At 40.9% G+C, this 21,328-nt stretch overlaps 1 protein-coding gene across 2 annotated transcripts in view; it reads left to right on the top strand.

Moving 5' to 3' along the window:
• The window catches only part of GAREM1 (GRB2 associated regulator of MAPK1 subtype 1), a 103,281-nt gene that overhangs the window by 66,421 nt on the left and 15,532 nt on the right, over positions 1 to 21,328 (top strand). For both annotated transcript variants that reach the window (XM_058831881.1, XM_058831880.1), the window contains exon 3: positions 12,304 to 12,434. In XM_058831881.1, the coding sequence (XP_058687864.1) occupies positions 12,304 to 12,434 (131 nt within the window). The remainder of the gene's footprint in view (positions 1 to 12,303; positions 12,435 to 21,328) is intronic.

The following is a 21,328-nucleotide window of genomic DNA, read 5'->3' as shown; positions in this document are numbered from 1 at the left end:
TTCACTAGCGCAACTCTTTAACTCATGAATTATCATTTAGATGAAGGAAACAAAATCCCGTAAGTGGTGGTCTGAAAACATTTTTGGAATTAAACCACCCCATGTGTAGTCTGTAGCATTTTTTTCTGTCAAGCTGTTTTAGACTAGGCTGGCAGCTTGTAGTAACGGGTTCCATTTGGCTCTCAGCAAGCTGGCAGGCATCTTACAAGAGGGAAAAATTGGCTGGGCATTCTGTTTCTTTATACCTTTTGGATTCAGCTATGGTAAGCTGAACTGCCAGAGAGAGGTTTAGATGGTACCCTCCTTATTTAAGGTAGTGAAACAAAACGTGTGTGACGGAATGCGTTCAAGAGAACTGAGGCAGATGCATATCTTGCTTAGATCTGCATTTTAGATTTATCATCTTTGTTGCCTTCTTGAGTAGCAGTGAAAATTAAATGAAGTGGCAGTGCTGAAGCAGTGTGCTCTTACTCATCATCTCTATTCACCCACCTTTTCAGCTCATCTCTTCTTTCCCTTTTTTTTTCCCTTTTTTTTTTTCCTGGTGACACTTCAGCACACGCTGTGAACATATGCCAAAATGCTCATTCTTAAAAGCTGCCTTCATTCATCTTGAGCTGTTATCAAGAGCTTTGTCTGCTTCATGGGTAAATTGCACAGCGCTGAATCAATGTCCTCTTGTACTGGAAACCAGACAATTCTGACAAACTCTGTTGCATTCGCAGGGAGTGAGTGAAGAGATGGCTTAGCTCATGCAGAATGCAGAGATCAAAACACCTTCTGCCTCTCAACTGAGGCGGTGATACAAACGTGACTGCTGATCCTAGACCAAAAAAAATTAGAAATATTTGCTTGCTGCAAGTTACTTTGTATGCTTGATAGATATTCCAGCATTACAGTTTTTGGAGCATAAGCTCCTATGTGTACTTCATCAAGGTGATTTTCAGATCATGTATTATTTTGGCTCTGCACTTGTTTTAAATTCTCCTTAATGTAATTTTAGCTGTAGCATGAATGTACTTAAAACTGAATACTCTCCTTGACAGGAAACCTCAGATGAATAAACCAGACCTATTGTGTAATTAAAGAGTTTCTTTGGAAATTGGCTTCATTTCAGTTTTTAAAATGTTGTTTAATTTGTTCCAGAAGTAAAGTGAACTTGTTTTTTTCAGAACTTGGTCATGATTGCTGGTGGTCAGAGTTATAAATAATTTAATTCCTTCCTAATAAATTGAATTTCTTCCTAATTTAAACACGTTGTAAATATGTAAACTTAAGCTATTGACAATACAAAATGATAGTACCTTTCTATCTAAAAGAAAACTGTCTTTTTAATGACATAGAAAAACAACTACTTTTTTCCACTGCAGATACACAAATGTTGGGAACTTGTTTGAGTGACAGGCTCTGCATTAATTTGAGTACAATACTTTAGTAGATTTATGTTGAGGGGGAGGGAAGAAGGGGAAAAAATATAGGCTCTGCTAGAAACTACATATATATTCAGCAAGCAAATGAGATACAAGCTTTGAAACAATAAGCTGCTCTATAATGCACAGACGGTCTTTCAGAATACCAAGTCTCAGCTCTGAAGTCTCTCTACACATTGATAAAAATGTCTAACTGAATGAAATAAGTTTATTCTGTCTCATGTTAAAGCCCTGTTAAGCTACTGAGAACTGACTGAGCTTCTGACTCAGTCATTGTTCCTGTTTTTTACAACTCCTCCCATTCAGTTAATTAAAAAACCTGTTCCTGAGCAGGAAACAAAAGCACTTTTTATGCAGAATTGATCTATGTGCATTTTAAAGATTTCTGCTCTGTGAATGCACTTTTTCTTTAGCTTTGTTTACAGCAGCACAAGTGGCTGCCAGGGGCAGTGCTGTGGATGTGACTGCCCTCCCTGGGTGGAGGACACACCGTCCTACACTTGGGCCAGGGTGTGTTGCCCACGGGATGGGGTCAGAACCTGAAAGGCACAAAAGACTTTCAGTGAGCAAGAGGGCAAAGAATAGTGCTCGAGTCAGGTCATAGAAATGGGGATACTCATGTAGGAGTAGGAGGAGGAAAAAGATCTGTCAGCAAAAGAGAAGAAAGCATAAAGGATGGTGAGTTTGCAGTTGAAGAAAATGTCTTTGCAGTGTGGCAGGAACATTAAGAGCTTGAGTTTTGGTTACTGCTGGCTTTGAAGCTTTTGCCAAATAAATAAATAAAAGCTGTTACTCAGTAAGGCAAAGTTAATGATTAAGCTCAGAGGTTGCTGCTGTTATTTTAGTGAAAGTTTTGATTTACCAAGAAATAGAAGAATGTGTATGAACTTGTTTGGGAGAGCTGCTTTCACTTTGCAGATTTATTTTTTAAGAGATGGATACCAAATGCAAAAAGTTGTCTGGTGTAAATCCACAACTTGCTTGTGGTTAGGATCCCTGGAATCCATATCATGGTAAAAATGCACTTCTGCACATCTTAAATCTCTCCCTATAATTCCAATCTCTCAATTTTTTTAAAGCAAAGTGAAATTATAGGATTCAGACCAGGCCTAACACAGAGTCTGAAATCTGCTTGTTTCTAATTTGCAGAAGTTGTCTCTCTTCAATGCAATCACATTTTGGTCTCCTTAAATTATTAGCCTGTTTGTAAACTCATCTGTTTCTCTAAGAATGAAACCCCTTCTGTCTGTCACTATAGCATTTCTCTGTTGCCACAGGTGAACACAGCTTCTTTGTTGAATGCTGCTGGTTTTTATCTTTCTGTCAGTGCAAAAAATAATTTTTATCTTTTTGAACAAATTTAGGCACTGGAAGTAAACAAAACTGTTCTACTAGAACTGCACTGAACTCAGGTCCTGAAATATTGCTGCCCTCAGAAAATACTCCACTTTCCTTCATTGACACTTCATTTGCACAAGGAACTGGGTTATCTGTTTAGCAACCAAAATGGCAAGAGTGAAAGGTGGATTTTCTGTGAGGAGGCATCTGCTGAGGCAAGGGAAGGATGTCCTTGGGTTTCTGCACTCATTAGGTGGTAGTGCATAATCCCCATGCAGATTATGGACTACAGCTGCACTGTTGCTGATGTGGGCTTCAGTCCACAGGAACAGATTTTGTTATAGTGTTTTCTCCAAATTATTAATTACAAATTTGTTGTGGAATAAAAGGAAATGGGATTTTCTCTGTCAACATTGAGGAGGAAACCTTACACATTCATAATTTCTTCTGAAGTCAGTTTTAATGAGGTGAGTAATCTGTGGTATAAAGGCAAAACACTTGGATGCAGCTGTGATAGAAAATCCCAGCATGCTTGGCTAACCTTTAACATGTGTTCTAACATAGTCTGTTTGAGCCTGCTTGAAACCAGTAATATTAATTTCAAATGTTAACCAGGAGTTTATTCTGTTACTCTCATCTCAACTTTCTTCTGTGTTTTAATTAAATGTTAATCTGTTATAGACAACCCTGTTCATTTAAGGTATGTATGTCTTGGGATGGATGTATACTGATGATTTGGGAGGAGATCACCTAGCTATGTCTGGATCCAAAGGTACATTAAGTCTGTGTTGCTTCTTACTGTTAAAGGTATGTGATGTCTTTCACTAAAATAGAAAAATCCATAGGCACAGCAGTGTAAGGTTCTGTTATTGGTCTTATGTGCCACCCAGTGCAAGGTTTGATGTTCAGCTTGCATTGACATATCTAAACTCGGTCTCTGCTCCTTAGGATTGATTTTTAGCCCCAAATAAGTGTTAAAGTATAAGTTAAAGCAATGCATTTACGTAGTAAAGCAAGTGTTTCAAAGTATAGTAAGAACTGTAACCATGTACGTTCTCACCTTTGATTCTGCCTTATTTTCTTTTCTGGTAGTTTTTTCTAGAGGCTTCTAAATGATGGATTAAGTTGTCTTTACCATCTTATACGTGCCACCCCCTGGTGGCAGGGAGGAAGACTTGATAGTTCTCATAATGATCCTGGATGCTGGTGCAGTAGGTTGGAGCCACAGGCTTTCAGTGACTATTAAACATTGCCATAACTGAGATCTTCATGGATATTATCCACTCCAGTACCAAGGGAATGATGCTCATACTCATACAAGGAAAGCTTTTATCATTGGACAACTGCTGTAAAATATAATCACCTCAATAGTGTTCCATGCAAGCTCTGAGTTGGTTCAGTTGGGCTTTCTATAACTTTTCTCTCTTTCTCTCGATCCCTTTGTGAGCCATGATCAGAGCAAGTGCTGGTCTCACCAGGAGAGCATCCCATCTTCATGTATATGTCTTTATATTCTTACTCTTCAACAGGAAACTTACCACAGCTTTTGTTAACAGTAATTAGGAAAGTCAGACAGTGTGGAACTCACCAAAGTGCTCAGCGTGGTCAATTGAGTGTGAGAGCTAACACACTGCTTATGGAACACACTCTTCATGTCTGTTGGGAGCATATAGGAAAGGAAGAAAATTACAGGTTAAATTGATGATAACCCAGTAAGTTACATCTAGTTAACTTACAGTCCAGACACTCAAAACATGTGACCCTGTAAAATGGAACATTTAATTGTGGTAATCTTGTATTTGTGATGATAATAACCTATGAAACAAAGGTTGGAGGTTAGGCTTGTTTTCCCTGTCTGTCTTTTTACATCATCTGTAACCTAAAATTCCCTCTCTTGCAATATCTGTGAGTTAAATCTGCTTTAAGCTATCATCAGTCACCATTTGAACTGATTTTTCTTTGTTATGCTGCCAACAGAATCTTTCTCTTTTTTTGTTATGCTACTTACGAATCATAAAAGTAAGATAAGACAAAAGAGAATGCTAGGCTGTACCATCCCCTTTGCTTTGCCAGCACAGGATTAGAGGGTTTGATTAGCAAGCACTGCGTTGCTGTGTGGGAGACTTGGATTCCCTTCCTTGATCTCTCAGATGGTGTCTGTGCATACGCACAGGTGATGTGTCAGTGGGCTGATGCTCTGCTTCAACATGTCTCACCAGGTTGTGAGGCCTGACTCATTCTCTCTTGGTTGATTGGGTATTTGTGTCACAGACATGACACAGTGAGGAATAAAGGTATTTAAGGCTTCAAAAATCTTCAAAATACTAATACATATAAAGTAAAACTATTCATTCTGAAGGGCTCCTTCCCCATGAAACGTTACCCAATATCTGCTGACTGAATGTGCCTTTGTGCCTTGTCCTCTGCTTTGCAGTGCCATAAGTTTAGCTCCGGTACACTTGATGAATTCTACTTGTGTCATGTTTATTTAGATCTGTCTCTAGTCCATGTTCCATCTGTTTTTTTAATACATTCCCACATTTATGGAAGATTGGGTATAGATTGGGACACAGGAGGTCCTCTTCTTCACCTGTCTCCTCAAGAAAAAGTATTGGCACACAGTTCCTAAAAAAACAGAAGGAATATTTCTGTTTCTTACAGCTGTTTCAAGGTGATTATGCCTCATGAATCAATCGTAGCATTTCTAGTTTGTGTCCCAGTTGTCATCCGTTGGAAGCTGTGCTCCAAAGATATACTTGTTTATTTTCCTGTTGTATTCTCCACCCTTTTATAGTTTCCTGTATGCCTTCAGCAGGCTACAGTATGAAAGTAGACAAAGAAGTCCTCATTAATAACTCCAAAAAATATTCTTTCTGACCCCAAGCCATTTTTCCCATAGCTCTCAGAAGCTGTTGGTGTGGCAGATAAGGATGAACCTGTGCTGCTGGGTTATCTTGCTCTTTCTTTGACTGAGAGGTTGAACTTACCATGGCACTGCATCCATGTTAGTCTGCTGCTACATCCCAGCCTGAGATGAAATCAGCAGCTCCTTCAATGGAGAGTTGAGAGATAACAGCGCAGGTGATTCACTTTCCTCTCTTCCCTGTGAGCACTGAGCCTGCCTGCACTAGTCCATTTGTGGACTACTGTCTGCTCCTGCTCTTAAAACAGTATTCTGTAATTACATTTACACTTGCAATTTCTCTCTTTGCAGTGGGGCTCTGCTGCTGTGTGCCTGCACTCTTCTCTCCTCTGGAGAGCTGGGAATAAATGCTCACTTTGGACAAGCTGGAAGATGACAAAAGTGAAGCAAGAAATTTATTTCCCACTCATCATTACTTCTGCATGTCTGCCAGACCTTTTCACGTTGACTTAGTGATTGGTCCCTGAAAGAGCTTCAGTATTAACTTTACACTGTGGCCCCAGTTAGCCACATGATAGCCCTGTCAAAGATTGTGATGGGCTCTTCTTTCTTTTCTCGAGTCTAGACAGCTACAGCCACTGCTAGGGCAACACTTCTTGCAACAACAAAATGCCAATGCAAAGACATAATGGCAAATGTCAATTTAAATTAAAAGTTGCCCTTTTTTTTTAATTGCAGGTAGGCTGAAGTGTTATGGTTATAGTTTTATCTATTATTTTAAAGTCATTATTTTGCCATGCTCTCATGACTGGCTGCCTTATCTAAGGATTAGTTAAGGATGAAATAGCTCTACTGTAAGATCTAGTTGATGGGCTGATAGGGGAGACCATAAACTGAGATTTCCTTCCATTTTCCCCCACTAAAATGGATTTATATCTGTAGCAGGCAGTCTACCAGTGTTGTAGATTACAATCAGATAAAGACTGTACAGGTGCATCCAAGAGCCAGATGTGCTGAAGTATACTTTTGGCTTATGCTCTTCAACTCTGCCCATGTTATATCAAAGATCATTATTTTATGAAGAAAAACAAAGCACTTTGCTATCAGTGTTATGCACAGGAATGCTGAAAAATGTAGGCAAGAACTGTCTTTTTCGAAAAAGATGTTATTCTGGCAGCTAGGGCCTTTCCTTTTTGAGTAGCTCTGCAGTTCTTTGAAATACTGAAATGCAGTCAGTAGTTAACAAATAATATGAAACATAAACCTCTGCAGTATGTTTGCTACCCTGCTGTGCTGTCTGCGTGTTCTTGAGAAGCACTGGGCCTTGCACACAGTCTCATGGAGGGCTGTGAGACTTACTAAATAATCAAAGCTGCTGAAAGACAATACAGCTCCTGCCTCCTTGGAGAAACATTTAGTGGCTGACACAGCTGAGCAGATGTTTCAATGACCTTCCATGTTTCCTATTGATGACGTGCTTTTTTTTTTTTTTTTAGGTTTCTTTCTCTAGCTTTTCTTTTTGGTGTATGAGCATAAAAGTGCTCTCATGCTTTTATATCAATGAAAACTTGAATGTTTTTCCAGCCAGTGAGCACCTGCCATAGATAAAGATGCCTGCGTCTAGAGACAGTGCAGACACTGTACAGAATGAATGTTTCTGTTTTGGAAACATTCTGGACTGTTGGAAACTGCTGGACTATTTGAGGGTAAGGGCTAAGTCACTGTGAAAACCAGGGGATCTTACATCACCGAAATAACCTGTGTGAGCTGGGTTGGAGTTGGAGATTGTATAAGCCTGCAAGAACCTAAGCAGGGGAAGCAGCAGAAGCTGGGACGGAAAGGACTGATTAATACCCTTGCTCACAGCCATTCCAGGGCCAATCTGGCAAGAAGGAAGATGGACTGATCTTCCTGCTGCTAATGGGTTTTAATAAATGCCTCCATAAACTGGAGAATAAGCACTGGTTTAGGTTCTTCCTTGCCTTTTTAGCTTTCCAGACTCATATCCACCAGCAGTAGATTTACTGTCTTTGCTGTAAGTACCTTCACAGAGAAATAAGGATTCATAATCTACAGAGATAACATATACTAGGATGAAACTGTTCCAATACTGTGCCTGCCAGAGGCCAGACAGAAAGATAAAGAGATCTAAAGCTTGCGGTAGTTGTTCATTTCTCCCTTGAGTTTGGCTGCAGAGGAATAGCCATACCTGCTCAGTGGACCATGCAGGTATTATGAATCTTTGATCTTTCTGAACCTTCACTGATTTACTACAGAAACATTTCATTATTCTTTTTGTACTAGTCAGACAGAGGGGTGAGCTTCTATAAAGGTATATTTTTAACTTTATATTTGGTTTTCTTATTTTTTTGTTTAATTCCCAGTTAACACGAAGTGAAATTGTCCTGTGTTTTGTTCAGGCTTGCTGTCAAATTTGTTAAGTCTCCCAATGAAATTGTGCCTCTTGTGAAGTGTAATAAATTTCCACTTTAACATGCAATAAAGCCATACTTACGTCAGCTAAACTTGTGTTTCAGCCACGCTGTCTTTGGTTTTTTTTATGGATGCTTGAATAGAGACAAGGGAGAAACATAGTAAGAAATGGTCTGCTTCCTCCCCATTAGTTTAGTTAGTTAGCTTAGTTAGTTAGTTACTGACATCTGGTTCAAATGTGTGTTGTAGTCTCTTCTTCAGCCCTTCTTTGTCTCCTTCCAGTAAAAAAAACGCTTTCTTCAATGAGGTAATAAATTTTTTTAAAACTGTCCATAGAAAATCTCAAATTATAAACCCATCTTTTTCAAGGAAGAGGCATTTTAACAGCTAGCCCTGACAGCTCCCATGCCCAGCATACTTCTTGATTTCGTAACAGGCAGAGATTAATGCTGCCCTTCTATTCTGTGCTTTGGGATCTGTGTGTACTCCTCTGTCGTCAACCTCCTCATGAACTGCTGCTTATTAGCAGTGAGGGCACAGACGGCTTTGTGTTTGTGAGGCTCAGCTGAAGGACGGGGAGGATGGCACAGATAGCGACACAGCTCTGAGCGTCGCTTTGTACCGAACCAAAGCTCCCAATGATGATTTTTTTTTTCTTTTTTTTTCAGGAATGTGTAATTCTGTAGTAAAGAGCAGACTCTGCTCCCAGTTGCACACAGCCTAAAGCATTTCTTCTGTGCTGAGGAATTTGAGACTTTCTTTGTAGAGCTTTGGGTTGCAGGGAGTAAGTGGCTTTGTCTTGCCACCAGATTGACTGTTGTTAAATATATATCAGTGACAGAAAAAATAGTATTATTATGCTTCCAAACAGAGTAACTAGCGAACCTAGAATTAAAGACCACTGTCTCATTCAAGGGGCTGGATGAGTATTGTTCGTATTGTGTATTACTATTCAGTATTTTGTTTTCCTTCCTCATTCATGTGAATTCATGCTTTGTTGCTGTGCCCAACTCATTTCCCACTCTGAAGTGAGAGTTCTCAATGTCTTTCTGAGCTAGCAAAATTTTATCACTGCAGTATACCGCAGTTTCCAAAAACTATGTAGCTTCCATGCAAGATCCTACTCGCCTTCATTCTGTGCATAAGCACAGAGTATCAAATCAGAAGTAAGTCCACTGAGTTTAGATCTGTCTGAGATGACCTAAACTTGCTGTGGTTTGAGTTTGGGTTTTTTTTGTTATTAAAAACTCTAATCACAGCTTGCCTCAGATGGTAGCCACAAACAGGAATCCTGCAAATCAGACACATGGATCCCAAACTGGGCAGTCAGTCAGGGCTGTATCCCAGTGGCTGTGTCGGTAGTCAAAATAACAACCAAAAATAAGCACAGCCTCAGGTCAGCCCATGGTGAAGGAACACTGTATGACATCTGTTAAATTTAAGAGCATCCTGCCCTTAGTGACTATCTGAAGTCCATTTACTGGCTCTGTGCTTTAGAGTGGTGGTTTTTCTGTGCTGTCAAATGCTCCCTGGTGCAGCTCATAGTCTCTGCTGCTGCACAATGTCCTGGGATGTCCTGACTCCATGTACAAGGGCACCTGACTTGACTCCTCTTCCCCACTCCTCAGTTTCTTTTACAGGAAAGTGGAGTGCCTCTGTGAGAAAGGACCTGTGCAGCTGGGGACTGCATCTTCCTCTTGGTTAGGCTGTGGCTGACAGGGAAATCCTGAAGAATGGATTTTCATGGTCTGTGGCAGACTGGGGATTAAAAAGCACAGCTCTCTCTTCATCTCTCCATGTGCGTGCTTTGGCATCAGTCATAACACACTTTCCAGCATCAGTTAACTGAGCACCTTCCTGTTAATTTTTCAGATTCCCTTTGCCCAAAGGTGCTGAAGTTGGCTCCTTGGCCTCTCTATTGCTTTGCACCCAAATGTATTTGAAGTGGGCAGGCTGAGGAATTCAGCTTTAATATGCTGGCATTTTTCTATTAAGTATGAGAAGCATTTTTCCAAATGCTTGTCTGCTGTCAGGTTTCCTGTGGCTACTCATACATCTCCCAGGTATAGCTTTATCGCTCCTACAGTTTGTAGTCTTAATCCCAGAGGTTCTTTAAAGCTTGTGGAAAAAGAGTCTGCCAAAATTTTTCAGGATAAGAATGTATGTCTACAATGAAAGTTTTGGATACCTTCAGGAAGCAATTAAGCAAATATACGGGAAAGAAGACCTCTGGAGCTGCTAAGCCCAAAACCTCTTCCCTGCTCTAGGCATCCTTCAGCTATGAGTTCCTCTGAGAGCTGTGAAGGAGATTCTGGGTAGTATTGCTAATTGTGCATTAAGTCCAACCTCCTTACACAGCTGTTGCTTACTCCTGTCTAAGGTGGAAAGCTGCACAAGGCAGACCTTTGCCCTGACCCAGAAAATCCCTTGCTGCTGTGGTACACCATAGGAAGGGCTTCCTCAGGTCAGACCAAAAGTCCTGTGGTTTCTATCCCAGTGCTGGTCTCCAAAGTACATGAATTGCCTTGGTTGAATGTCAAATCGTAGCATCATCATAGAATCACAGAATGTCAAATCATCCTGAAGCAGATGTGAAGTTGGGAAAACTCAACTAATTTTGGAAGCTTGATGAAGGTTATTAAAACACTGGAAAAACAGTTCTGAAATGAGAAATGAGCATCTGTAGTTAGCCTGCTGATAATACTTCAAAGTTACCATGATCACTTTAGAAAGACAAAACATATGGAAGGGTATTAAAGGAAGTCCTCTGCCTTGCAAGTTGCTATTCAGAGTTACAGCCACAGAGCTCTGAACATGCTGATTAAAAGGGCGTGCCCCTGACATCCCATCCCCTGCTGGGGATGGGCAGCAGCGCTGAGCCTCTTGCTCTGGCACCTCTCCTGGAAAGTGGATGGGTGGGTACACATGTGCACACACCTGGCAGAGGGGCAGGACAGCTCACTCTCATGGGCGTCAGGGCTCGCTGAGTTTGTGTTCGTTTGCTCCTCTGCTGTTGTGTGGTCTGAAATAGTTCAGTGTGGGTGAATTCTCCAAACGATTCACAGAAGTCTCAAGCCTGATGGGATGTAAAGGGGCAGCAGGGTGTTGAGCACAAGAATGCTGAAGGAGTGACAAAATATTTCTGTAGGTGGCTGACATCCTCATGTTCTGGATGTATTTTAATGAAGTTGAACATTATTTGGGAACAATAATCCAGTGCATGCATTTCAAATTTTAAAATGTGATTATAGGAGATGCACCAACCATAGATTTTATTCAACCTTTTTCTCATTTTCTAGAGTCATTTCTTACATCAAGTCTCGCTTAGACCAGCCTTTAATTTAGTAATAGTTACTATATCTAAATTTGGAAAGATCGCAGCACTGATGTTAAGCTTAAGTCATGCAAACAGTGAACTGTCTAAGCTTTTCTTATCTCTGTATTTATAAAATAAAGTTTTTTAACTTTGTGTTCAGAGTGCACACAGGTGATTAATGTGCCTGGCTGTCCCTGGCAGGCCTGCCTGGAGTGGCTCTCTCCATGTTAGTTCTTGCCTTTTACAAGACATAGAAAATAGCCAAAGTTTTCATGCTGGGGGGGAGGTAAAGTTAGCAAGAAACACTTCTTTCTCATGCTCTTCTGAAGGCAGACACCTTCAAAAGAGTTTTAGATGTATGTGGTTTAATATCTTATGTTAGCTAAAGTTCTCAAAGGGCTTAGTTTCTCATTGAGGAAAGTTAGATGCTGTTCCATTATTAGGGAAGCCCAGGGGTAAAAGGGCTTAGGTTTAGCCTGCTGTTTGATGATGCTAAAAACAAACCCAAACTCCTTATGTTTATTGTTTGGGGGTTTTGTAGTAATGGGTGTGGTCTCTTTCTGTAAAACTTCTAATATTAAAGGCACCAAAGTGCTATCTGTACAGATACTGTGACACTGAATTAAGTACACAAATGCAAATACCGCTATAATTATTTACTATTTCTAAAGAGCATGTGATAAACCAATCTTCTTTAATTTCACTTTGGCTGCCACATGTTCTTTTCATTCTGAGCCAGTGAAAGTGGGTGTCTTTCATGGCAGGTTCAGGAGACTCTACAATCTTTTGTTGTCTTGTTTGGTTGCTAATAACTGGAAAAATTGACTGAGCAAAATGGTGAAGAAGTTGAGCCAGCAGTTGCCACAGTGACAGTTGTCCAATATAAATATCTTACTATTCTTCTGTTTATCATCTGTTTTCAGGGCAGTTTAAGCTGCTGGAACAAGACCGAGATATTAAGGAACCAGTGCAGTATTTTAACAGTGTGGAGGAGGTGGCTAAAGCATTTCCTGAACGAGTTTACGTCATGGAGGAAATAACATTCAACGTTAAGGTAGTCCCTGAATAAATATTTATCCCTGTCTAAATGATTAACTGTTGCAACCTTTATACACATGGCAAGTGAGCAACGGCGCTGAGTGGGAAGTGTGATTTTTGAGACAAACGAGCCTTTAGTGTTCCACATTCAGTGATGGTGCTCTTTGGGATCGTTTTTGCAGTCTTAAATCAACATGTCCTCTAAGGGCTCTCCTGCCCTATGGCACTTTGGGGAGCAATCCTGATGATCCATTCAATAATTCATCTAATTAGGATGCTCCTGCCAGATTTTAAGCAAATGTTGTTTGTTGCCCCCTTTCTCCTCCCCCTCCAGCAGTCTGAATTTCATTCTCTGCTAAACAGCAGCTGCTCAAATCCCTCTCCAGAAAGCCTCTTTCTCAGAGAGCACACAGGGTGAAATGATGGGGTTGCTTGTCTCAAAATTACTATAGCTAAATAGCATTGTGAATAAAATAACAAAAAAAAAAAAAAAAAAGACACAGTTGTTCTCTGTGTGCATATGTGTGTGTTTGCTTGTGCACAGCTCTTGGGCTCATGAAAGGGTCACTGATCCCACAAGAGGGTTTGCTATCACCAAACACACTGCAGTGCAGTGGCATGAAAGAGTGAAGACACAACTTCTTCTTTGTCCTACCTACATGTGGGACATTGCACAAGGTAGGTCAGTTCTGCCATGAGAGCAGAGTGGTCTTCAGGCTTATCTGGTTGGTGTGAGCAGCAGCACCATCTCAGACTGGTAGAAGAACATCCTAGAGCTGGTGGTGGAGATACACATTCTGCCACGCAGGGGAAACCGGCTGATACTGCTGGTACAAAAACAATCTGGAATTTCCCGGTCCCATGTGTATCAGGGTGGGCTTTGTATAACAACCTTTTAATGGCTTTTTCCTCTTTCTTGCACTGCTACAGTTGGGAGACACCAGCTAGTTCACAATTTTTATAGGTGTAAGTGGAAGAGCTTATCAGTTAATTTACTCAGTGACAAAGACTCACACCTTGCAGAACAGTAGGTTACTTTCATTTGTGCTCTGCATTAACCTGAGCCTGTAAAACAGGGGCTTCCATGAATGAAGGCTACATGAGAAAGTTGGAATGCTTCTGTATCTTTAGGCAAGGGAACAAGAAAATTTAATCTCCGCTCAGAAAAAATCCTTATGACTGGTAGCCTTATCCAGAGCTGTGCTGTTATTTCTCTTTTGATCAATGACCAAACCAAGAGAATGACACAGTAGAATGTGCAGCTTTGATTTTCTAGTGCAAAAAGTATTTGTCTACAGGCTTCTTTAAACATAAGATGCCATATCTTGAGTTTAATGTGTTTTTAAAACTCTTTTTCATATGTAGCAAACTGAGAAATAAGCATAGCTTACTGTTAGATATCAAATCCATTTTTAAAAGGTTTTATAGTGATACTCCTTAATGTAAATAACAGTAGTAATAATCCAGGTTTAACCTAGTTACACAGTTATCTTGGCAGTATTCCTCTTGGCAGTTTTTCCAGTTTCATAGAAGTCTATTCCAAGGTTATCATCTTCCAAAAAATAAATGAACTTAGCAGGATTTATTAAAGTGTTTAATAACCCTTTACATGCAAGAGAATTATGTACGCTAAAATTTTAATTTGGGGAGAGATTCTGTCAAGCTGATTAGAGCAAAGGGAGGAATACTAAGTACGGTTGATTCCTGTCCAATGCAGCGTGCCTGTTTAAATTCAGAAGAGAGTATCAGAAGGTAGCTAATCCGATATAAAAAGAAAAAAAAAATTGCCTAAAATATCTGATGAAGCACTTAAGATGAGAAGGAGCTCTGAAGTCTGGGAATTCTTTCTTGTTCCAAACACTCAAGTCTTCAGTGGATAATTTTTGAAGAAGGAGCCGTAGAATTACAAGGTGACCAGACAGTCACTGCGTGCTTTTGTCTGTGCTTGTTGAGGTGTGCCTGCATGTGCCACTACTCCACGGTTATGATTCCATTTGGTGTGAACCTTGCTCCTGAGTGTAAATCCTTGGCTGCTCCAGCAGGATTTCACAGCTATTGTGGCCGTTCACCAAACTGCTTTCTTGCTGTGGTGGGCTGCGAGATCATTTCCGAGGGGCTGCCTTTATTTTTGCTTCTTGTAATAGTTGTTAAAGGGAAAAATCAACCACCTTATCCTGGTAAGGCAGGGGAGATGGTTCTCCCTTCCTTCCCTGTGGTTTTGGAGCTGGACAGGCTTTCTGGGCGGTGTCCTGAGGCAGGGGGTTGAGGACCTGCTGGCTGTTTGAAGGACAGCTGTAACACATGCCAGCAAGTGCCACTAGGACAGAAAGATGGAATCTTTTCAGAGAATAGCAAACAAAAATTATAGATTAAATAAAACTTTTGTAATGGCTAAAAGTGCTTAGTAACTTTTTTGTCTGTACGTACTGCACTTGGAACAGCTGGTTTTTTCAAGTGGTGGCCAGCAGCATCTACAGGCACAGCAATTTAGAGCATCCTGGCCATAAGGGAATTTCACTCAGTCAATAGTTTAATCTGTTCCTGAAAATTAGAGGTATTCTGTCCTTTCTTCACCGACCAGAGAAGTAAGAACCCTTTTTGTATTAATATTCAGTGCATAATTGAAGAAGACTTTGTTTATGTTGCAGCATTATGCTATAAAGGTGAGAATTTTTTAATTCTCTATTGCTAGGAACAAAATACTCAGAATGTTCAGCTACCCCGGGACCCTATCTTTTGCTGAAGCAACAGGAGTAGATTTCTGCTTTCAGCTGCTCTGGTCTCATACAGATGGCAGTGTGTACAAACACCCAGGAAGCTATTTGTGCTAAGACTTAAAAACAAAACCAGGAAAAATCCCCTCCCTCCCCCCTTCCCCACCCCCCCCCCCCCAGTCATACTGAGGACAATTCACAAAAACTTCCCTTAAAAAAGCAACAGTATTGTCTGATAGAATGAACACGAGACAAGCCAGGAGTTCCTTAACTCTAAAAAGCAGCCCACTTAGTGTTGCAGGACCCTTCAGGTCTTCCAGAATAACATTTTTGTTCTGAAGACATCACTTGGTTTCTCTGGAAAGTCTGTGAAGCTGTTTGCAGACACTTTCTAGAATGAAGAAATGGGTTAGTGAATTAGCCTTATAATGATAGAGGCTATTCTTACCTATCAAAGATATTGTATGACTGGCAGGAACTTTTGATACCTGATTTGTTCATCTTTTTTAATGTAACCCTCTTTTCACAGTGATTTAACTGTGTTGGCCCATACAATGTACATTTTGGCAGAAAGAAAGAAATCTGTAGTAAAAACTTTGCTCTCTTTTTTTTTTTTTTTTGGCAGATATTGATGCGGTACAGTGGAGCAAAATTGATCTCCTGATTGTAATTCTAGTGCCTCTGATAAACTCACCCTGAGTTGCCATAAAGCACATATATAGTAGGTAGTAACTTACGGTGACGTTCTTAAGTGCTGCAGTAGTGACTTTCTTGAAATGAGGTGGTGTGCAGATTTTGGCTCCAGACTTTGAGGCAATTCATAATACTTCACCTCAAAAATTAGTGCTTTAGTGGCCTTGTGGCTTGATGCCAGCCTTACAAAGCAGCAAGAGTCAGCTCCAAGCAGTCTGGGTTTTTTCTTCTTTGTTCCCTTTGCCCCTGGTGCACACAGGCTCAGCACCTTGGTGTCTTGCGTTGGCATTGCAGTCCTGTGGCTGCCTCTTTTCCTCCTGGAAAAAGGTGGGTGGCTTGAGTGAGAGAAGCAGAGGAGGCAGAGCTGCTTCTACATGCCTGTGTTGAGGTGGGAGGGGTCCTGCTCCTGCACCATTGCCTTGGTGGCTCCTGACGTCCCACATAAAGAGACGCTCCGTGTTACAGCTCTGCAGTGTTACCTGCCACATTTTGGGGCAGTTTTAGACCACTGATTTCTTTGAGACCTCCTTAAAGAGCACTGAAGCCAGCTGTTAATGTGGCAATTATGCAAAGCCCCTCTTATCCCAGAGAGAAGTACATGTATGCTAGCATGAAGACTTTTACTTGCCGATGCTGTCTTGGAAAACAGACATTTATAAAAGTAAAATGGGATACCAAATTTAGCCAACTTCCTTGAAAAGGTTTGCTCTTTCCTTTTTTTCTACTAACAGCTCTTCCAAAGGCACTGTTTTACATTTAAAAAAATGTTTTCCCATTTTTGTGACCTGTAAAAATATATATCTTATATATGTGATCTATTAAATATATGTGTAAATCTACAATTGGTCCCTTGGCTCTAATAGTAAAAACCATATGTGTAGCTAGGAATCAAAGACCTCACAGTTACCAAGAGCTCTAAAATAATTTTTTTTAAAAAATATAAAAAAATCTTAATTTTATTTTTTAAGTGAATGCAATGCTTGCTTTACTCTGATAAATCTAGCAGGTATACCAACCCATGTAAAGCCACAAATCATTTTTATAAAGGTTTTCATATGTGTCCAGTTAAAAATTTGTGCTTCGAACTATAACAAATTAGAACGATTGGAGTCCAAGACAGCATATTGACTCAGGTGTTACCAAAATCTATTATTCCAAGTTAGCCTTTCCTTAAGCAAAAGGAAGAGTATACCTGAGCTTTTCCAAAGGAATGTTTCCTAAATGATCCTTCATTGCTTTTCTGATGCTTGTCTTCTGCAGGACTTAAAGTTGGCTTTTCAATGTTACTGAAATTGTGTGAGTCTTAAAATATAAAGTATTATAGTGACTTAGACCACTGCTGTTTTGCAGTGCGTTTGGTAAGGTGTGTGTATGTTTGTATCCTTTCTGGTCAGCATCCTGGCATCAGTAGTGAATAGGTGCTTTGGATCAACAGCTGGCAGTCAGAAGGGAGAAGGCAAGTACAACAGGGAGGAAGTTCTGGTTCTGTGGGTCTTTGGTATTCATTGTTCGGCTTGAATATCTACTAGTGATTCCTGGATGGCTTTGGAGTGTAGTGTGGCAAGCACTGCCTCGTTCACAAAGCTGGGAGCGTTGGTTATTCCCACCTGTTACCAATGAAAACTGGCTGGGAAGAGCAAAAGAGGGGTGAGTGCAAAATAAAACTGCAGGAGTTGTTCTTACAGTGCACAAAACATTATTGTTAAAATGTATAAAGCCTTCCTTGGATATGTGGTACAGCTGAGTGAAAGCTTCTTGTGTGTTTTCTGTCTACTGTAGCATTACCTCTTTTCCAGAATTACTATGAGTTATTTATTTAGGCGTTTACTACAAAAATATATGATTATTTCTGCACTAGTCTGTGATCTGGACCACCTTAATTCAGACACTCTGCACTGCTGTCTTGTGTATATACAGATATATCTGTATATATCATATAACAGTGATACGCTGTGTCATGTTCACCAGCTGGGACCTGCCACTAGCAGGTCCAAGTGCCTGAAATAGTGTAGGGCTCTGCTACATCCCACCAGCAACTGCATGGCAGGAAGCAGAGGTTGCCCAGAGAATGCTCTCAGCCGGGTTGTGAAGATGCAAATCCTGCTCCGTCGGTGCTGAAAGCTTAGAGGGTAGAGGGAGATGGGACTGGTGCAGGGCTACTGGTTCTGCCTTCTAGGAATAATTTATGATATGCACTTTCATGTTGTCTATAAGTGTACTATTTGGCACAGAACCACAGAATCATTTAGGTCAGAAAAGACCTTTGAGATCATCAAGTCCATCCATTAACCCAGCACTGCCAAGTCCAGCAGTAAACTGTGTCCCTAAGTGCCACGTCTTCACTGCTTCCAGGAATGGTGACACAACCACTTTCCTGGGAAGCTTGTTCCAGTGAATGACAGCCCTTTCGGTAAAGAAATTTTTCCTGATATCCAGTCTAAACCTCCCCTGGTGCAACTTGAGGCCATTTCTTTTTGTCCCATCTATTCTTAGGAAATGCTCTGCATGACTAAATCTTGGGCTTCTGGAGGCCCTGTGAAACTCACCAAAGGCAGTGTAAAGCTGAGCTAAAGTCCATGGCTCTTTGTTGATTTTTCTGTAGGTTTTGTGGCCACTGATAAAGTGAAATGTTTGAGTGAACAAGACAGAGCAAGTCTGATTTTCGTATGTCATTGCTACAAGGACAAATAAGGATCATTTAGCCTAATGATCCTTAGCCTTTGTAATCTGAAGAACAAAAGCTGAGCAATATTTGTGCACTGTTATGTGTATTGAGAGAGATATATATGATATGTATGGTATATCTTTGTTGCCAATATTCTGGAACACATATTTACCTACTATTTACCTACCAATTTTAAAATATAAGTAGCCTGGTGGGATGTATCAAAAATCTTAACATCACCACAAGTAGAATTTGGTGGATAGAGATAAATTTCTCTGGTCTTAGACTTTTTAATTTCATGTTTTCAGTTTTTATTATAATTTTGAACAGCAACTAATACCTTGTATTTTTGTTTAGAAGGAGGAATGCAGAACAGTATTTTTCTCAGAGTACTAAACTATACCTACAGCATCATCTTTCTTTTCAGAGAATGTCATAGAATATACTGAGTTGGAAGGGACCCATGAGGAACATCAAGTCCAACTCCTTGCCTTGCACCGGACACCCCAAGAGTCACACCATGTGCATGAGGATAATGTCCAAGTGTTTCTTGAACTGGTGTCAGGCTTGTTGCTGTGACCACTTCCCTGGGGAGTCTATTCCAGTGCCCAACCAATCTCTGGGTAAAAAACCTTTTCCTGATAGCCAACCCAAACCTTCCCTGACGCAACTTCAGACCATTCCCTTGAGTCCTGTCACTGGTCACACAGAGAAGAGATCAGTGTCCGCTCCTATTCTAGCCCTCATGAGGAAGTTGTACCTGCAATGAGGTGTCCCCTCAGTCTCCTCCAGGCCCCTTCACCATCCTCAAGGCCCTCCTTTGGATGTTCTTTTAGAGTTTAATGCCTTTTTTATATTGTGGTGCCCAAAACTGTCCCCAGCACTCGAGCTGAGGCCACCCCAGTGCAGAGCAGAGCAGGACAATCCCCTCCCTTGCCCAGCTGGCCATGTTGTGCCTGATGCACCCCAGGACACAGTTGTCAGTCCTGGCTACCAGAGCACTGCTGACTCATGTTCAACTTGCCACCAGTCAGGACCCCCAAGTCCCTTTCTACACTGCTGCTCTCCAGCATCTCGTTCCCCCATCTGTACACACATCAAGGGTTAAAATCAGCCTTACTTCACCTGTAATGATCCTGTGACTATATTTTTTTAACAATGAAAATATGTTTTCCAATGTTTTTTAATTGAAAATAATTTTGTCTTTAAACATGCGTGTTGACCCTAAGAGCCCATTTGCTCTTTGGCTAGTTGAAGTGGATGACATCAGTAAGTAGCTGCTCCACAAGATCTTCATTGTAAAGCTTGGCCATTTAGTTACCTCTGTGGTTTCACATCTGACCCACCGTTTCCTCCTGCAGTGGCTTGTTTGTTTGTGAATCACCAGGGAGCTGTAAGTTGGCCAAGGAGGAGCTCCCACAGCTGTAGGTTGTGACACCTCCCTCACTCGGTGTCCCACAAGTAGTGAGGAAAAGCTGTGATCGTGCAGCATCGAGTGAAAACAGTGGAAAGTCCACCATTGTCAAAGCAGCCATTTGTGGGGACTTGCTGATTCTAGAAACCAATATTCTTAGAGAAAACACCTTCTCAGAAAGAAGAGGGGGAGATTGCATGGCACAGAGCCCTGTGTGTCCTCAGCCCTTTTCAGCCCTCGAAGGCAGGTTTGTGTGGCTGCAGCTCCAATTCAGCACTCTGTGACAGTCTGAGGAGAAACCAGCAATGAACGTCACGGGCGTTATCAGCAAAAGAGCTCCCAGTGCTTTTCTTTCACACTGTGATGTTTCAGAATGCTGTCAGGACAGTGGTGCAAACTGTGAATGAGTATTATGTACCATAAATCCTAGTGGTTTCCTGGATTAGACCAATTAGTGTTTGTGTAGATAATTCAGGGTTTGAATGACTTCCTGTCCGGAAGCCCCGAGCCTGAAGTGCTAAGGCGGCACACCTCGCCTGAGCTGCCTGTGCAATTGCTCCGAGAGGCTTGCAGAAGATAAACACAGTTCTGCAAATACGGAGGATTGCAGGTCACCTCTTACAAGAGGAAGCATTATTCACAGCACTTGTCAATTATTGGCTTACTGGAATTACAGCTTTGATTTCATGTCGTGGCTATTGTGTGATGATACCGGTGTTTGAAGCCTGGAGTTTGAATTTCATGCAAGTCCATGAAGTCTTTAGGGGTTTTGGAGGTGAGAAAGGGATATACAATTTTAGCATAAGTTTTCATTGGCAATTTCTTTAGTATGTTCAATTTCTCAAATAAAATGGTCTATAACAGACCAGTAGTGTTTATCTGGTGCACCTTCATTTATAAGTAGGAATCTGCTGCCACCAAAGAATTGGATGGGTTCTGTTAGGTCCCTGAAAAGGGCTTTTCATGTTAAACCACTCAAATATGAGGCAATCTTGTCTATAAAGAGTTATTTTAGTCACAAGGAAATAACTTCGGGAGCAAATGAGCCTTGGACATCTGTTTTGTTGGGGTTTTTTTCCTAGTACAATTTCCATACTAGAAAAGCTCACACATGGCTGTGCATATGTTGTTTAATCTCTTAAATTGCAATTATGATCAAAAAATGAGGAAGGAAGTCTATGACTAGGATTGCAAAGGAGGGGGGAAGTTAGGCATATGGGATAGACCGATATTCTTGATTTCTCCTTCAGGGAATAGATGTCATCTGTCATTCCCCCTAGCCTGGAAAAGATTCTATCAAAGGGATATGCTTCATCTGTAACGATGAAGTCACCTTTTCTGCTCCTCAGGGAGCTGAAGATGGCAAAAGAAGTTTGTTTCTCTCAAGAGCCTGGCAAATAAGTTCTAACAAACAGCAAAAACAA

This window comes from Poecile atricapillus, chromosome 2 (genome assembly GCF_030490865.1).
Source record: "Poecile atricapillus isolate bPoeAtr1 chromosome 2, bPoeAtr1.hap1, whole genome shotgun sequence".
NCBI lineage: Eukaryota > Metazoa > Chordata > Aves > Passeriformes > Paridae > Poecile > Poecile atricapillus.
Note: the sequence above shows the minus strand (reverse complement) of the source record. Positions and strands in the feature narration are given on the sequence as shown.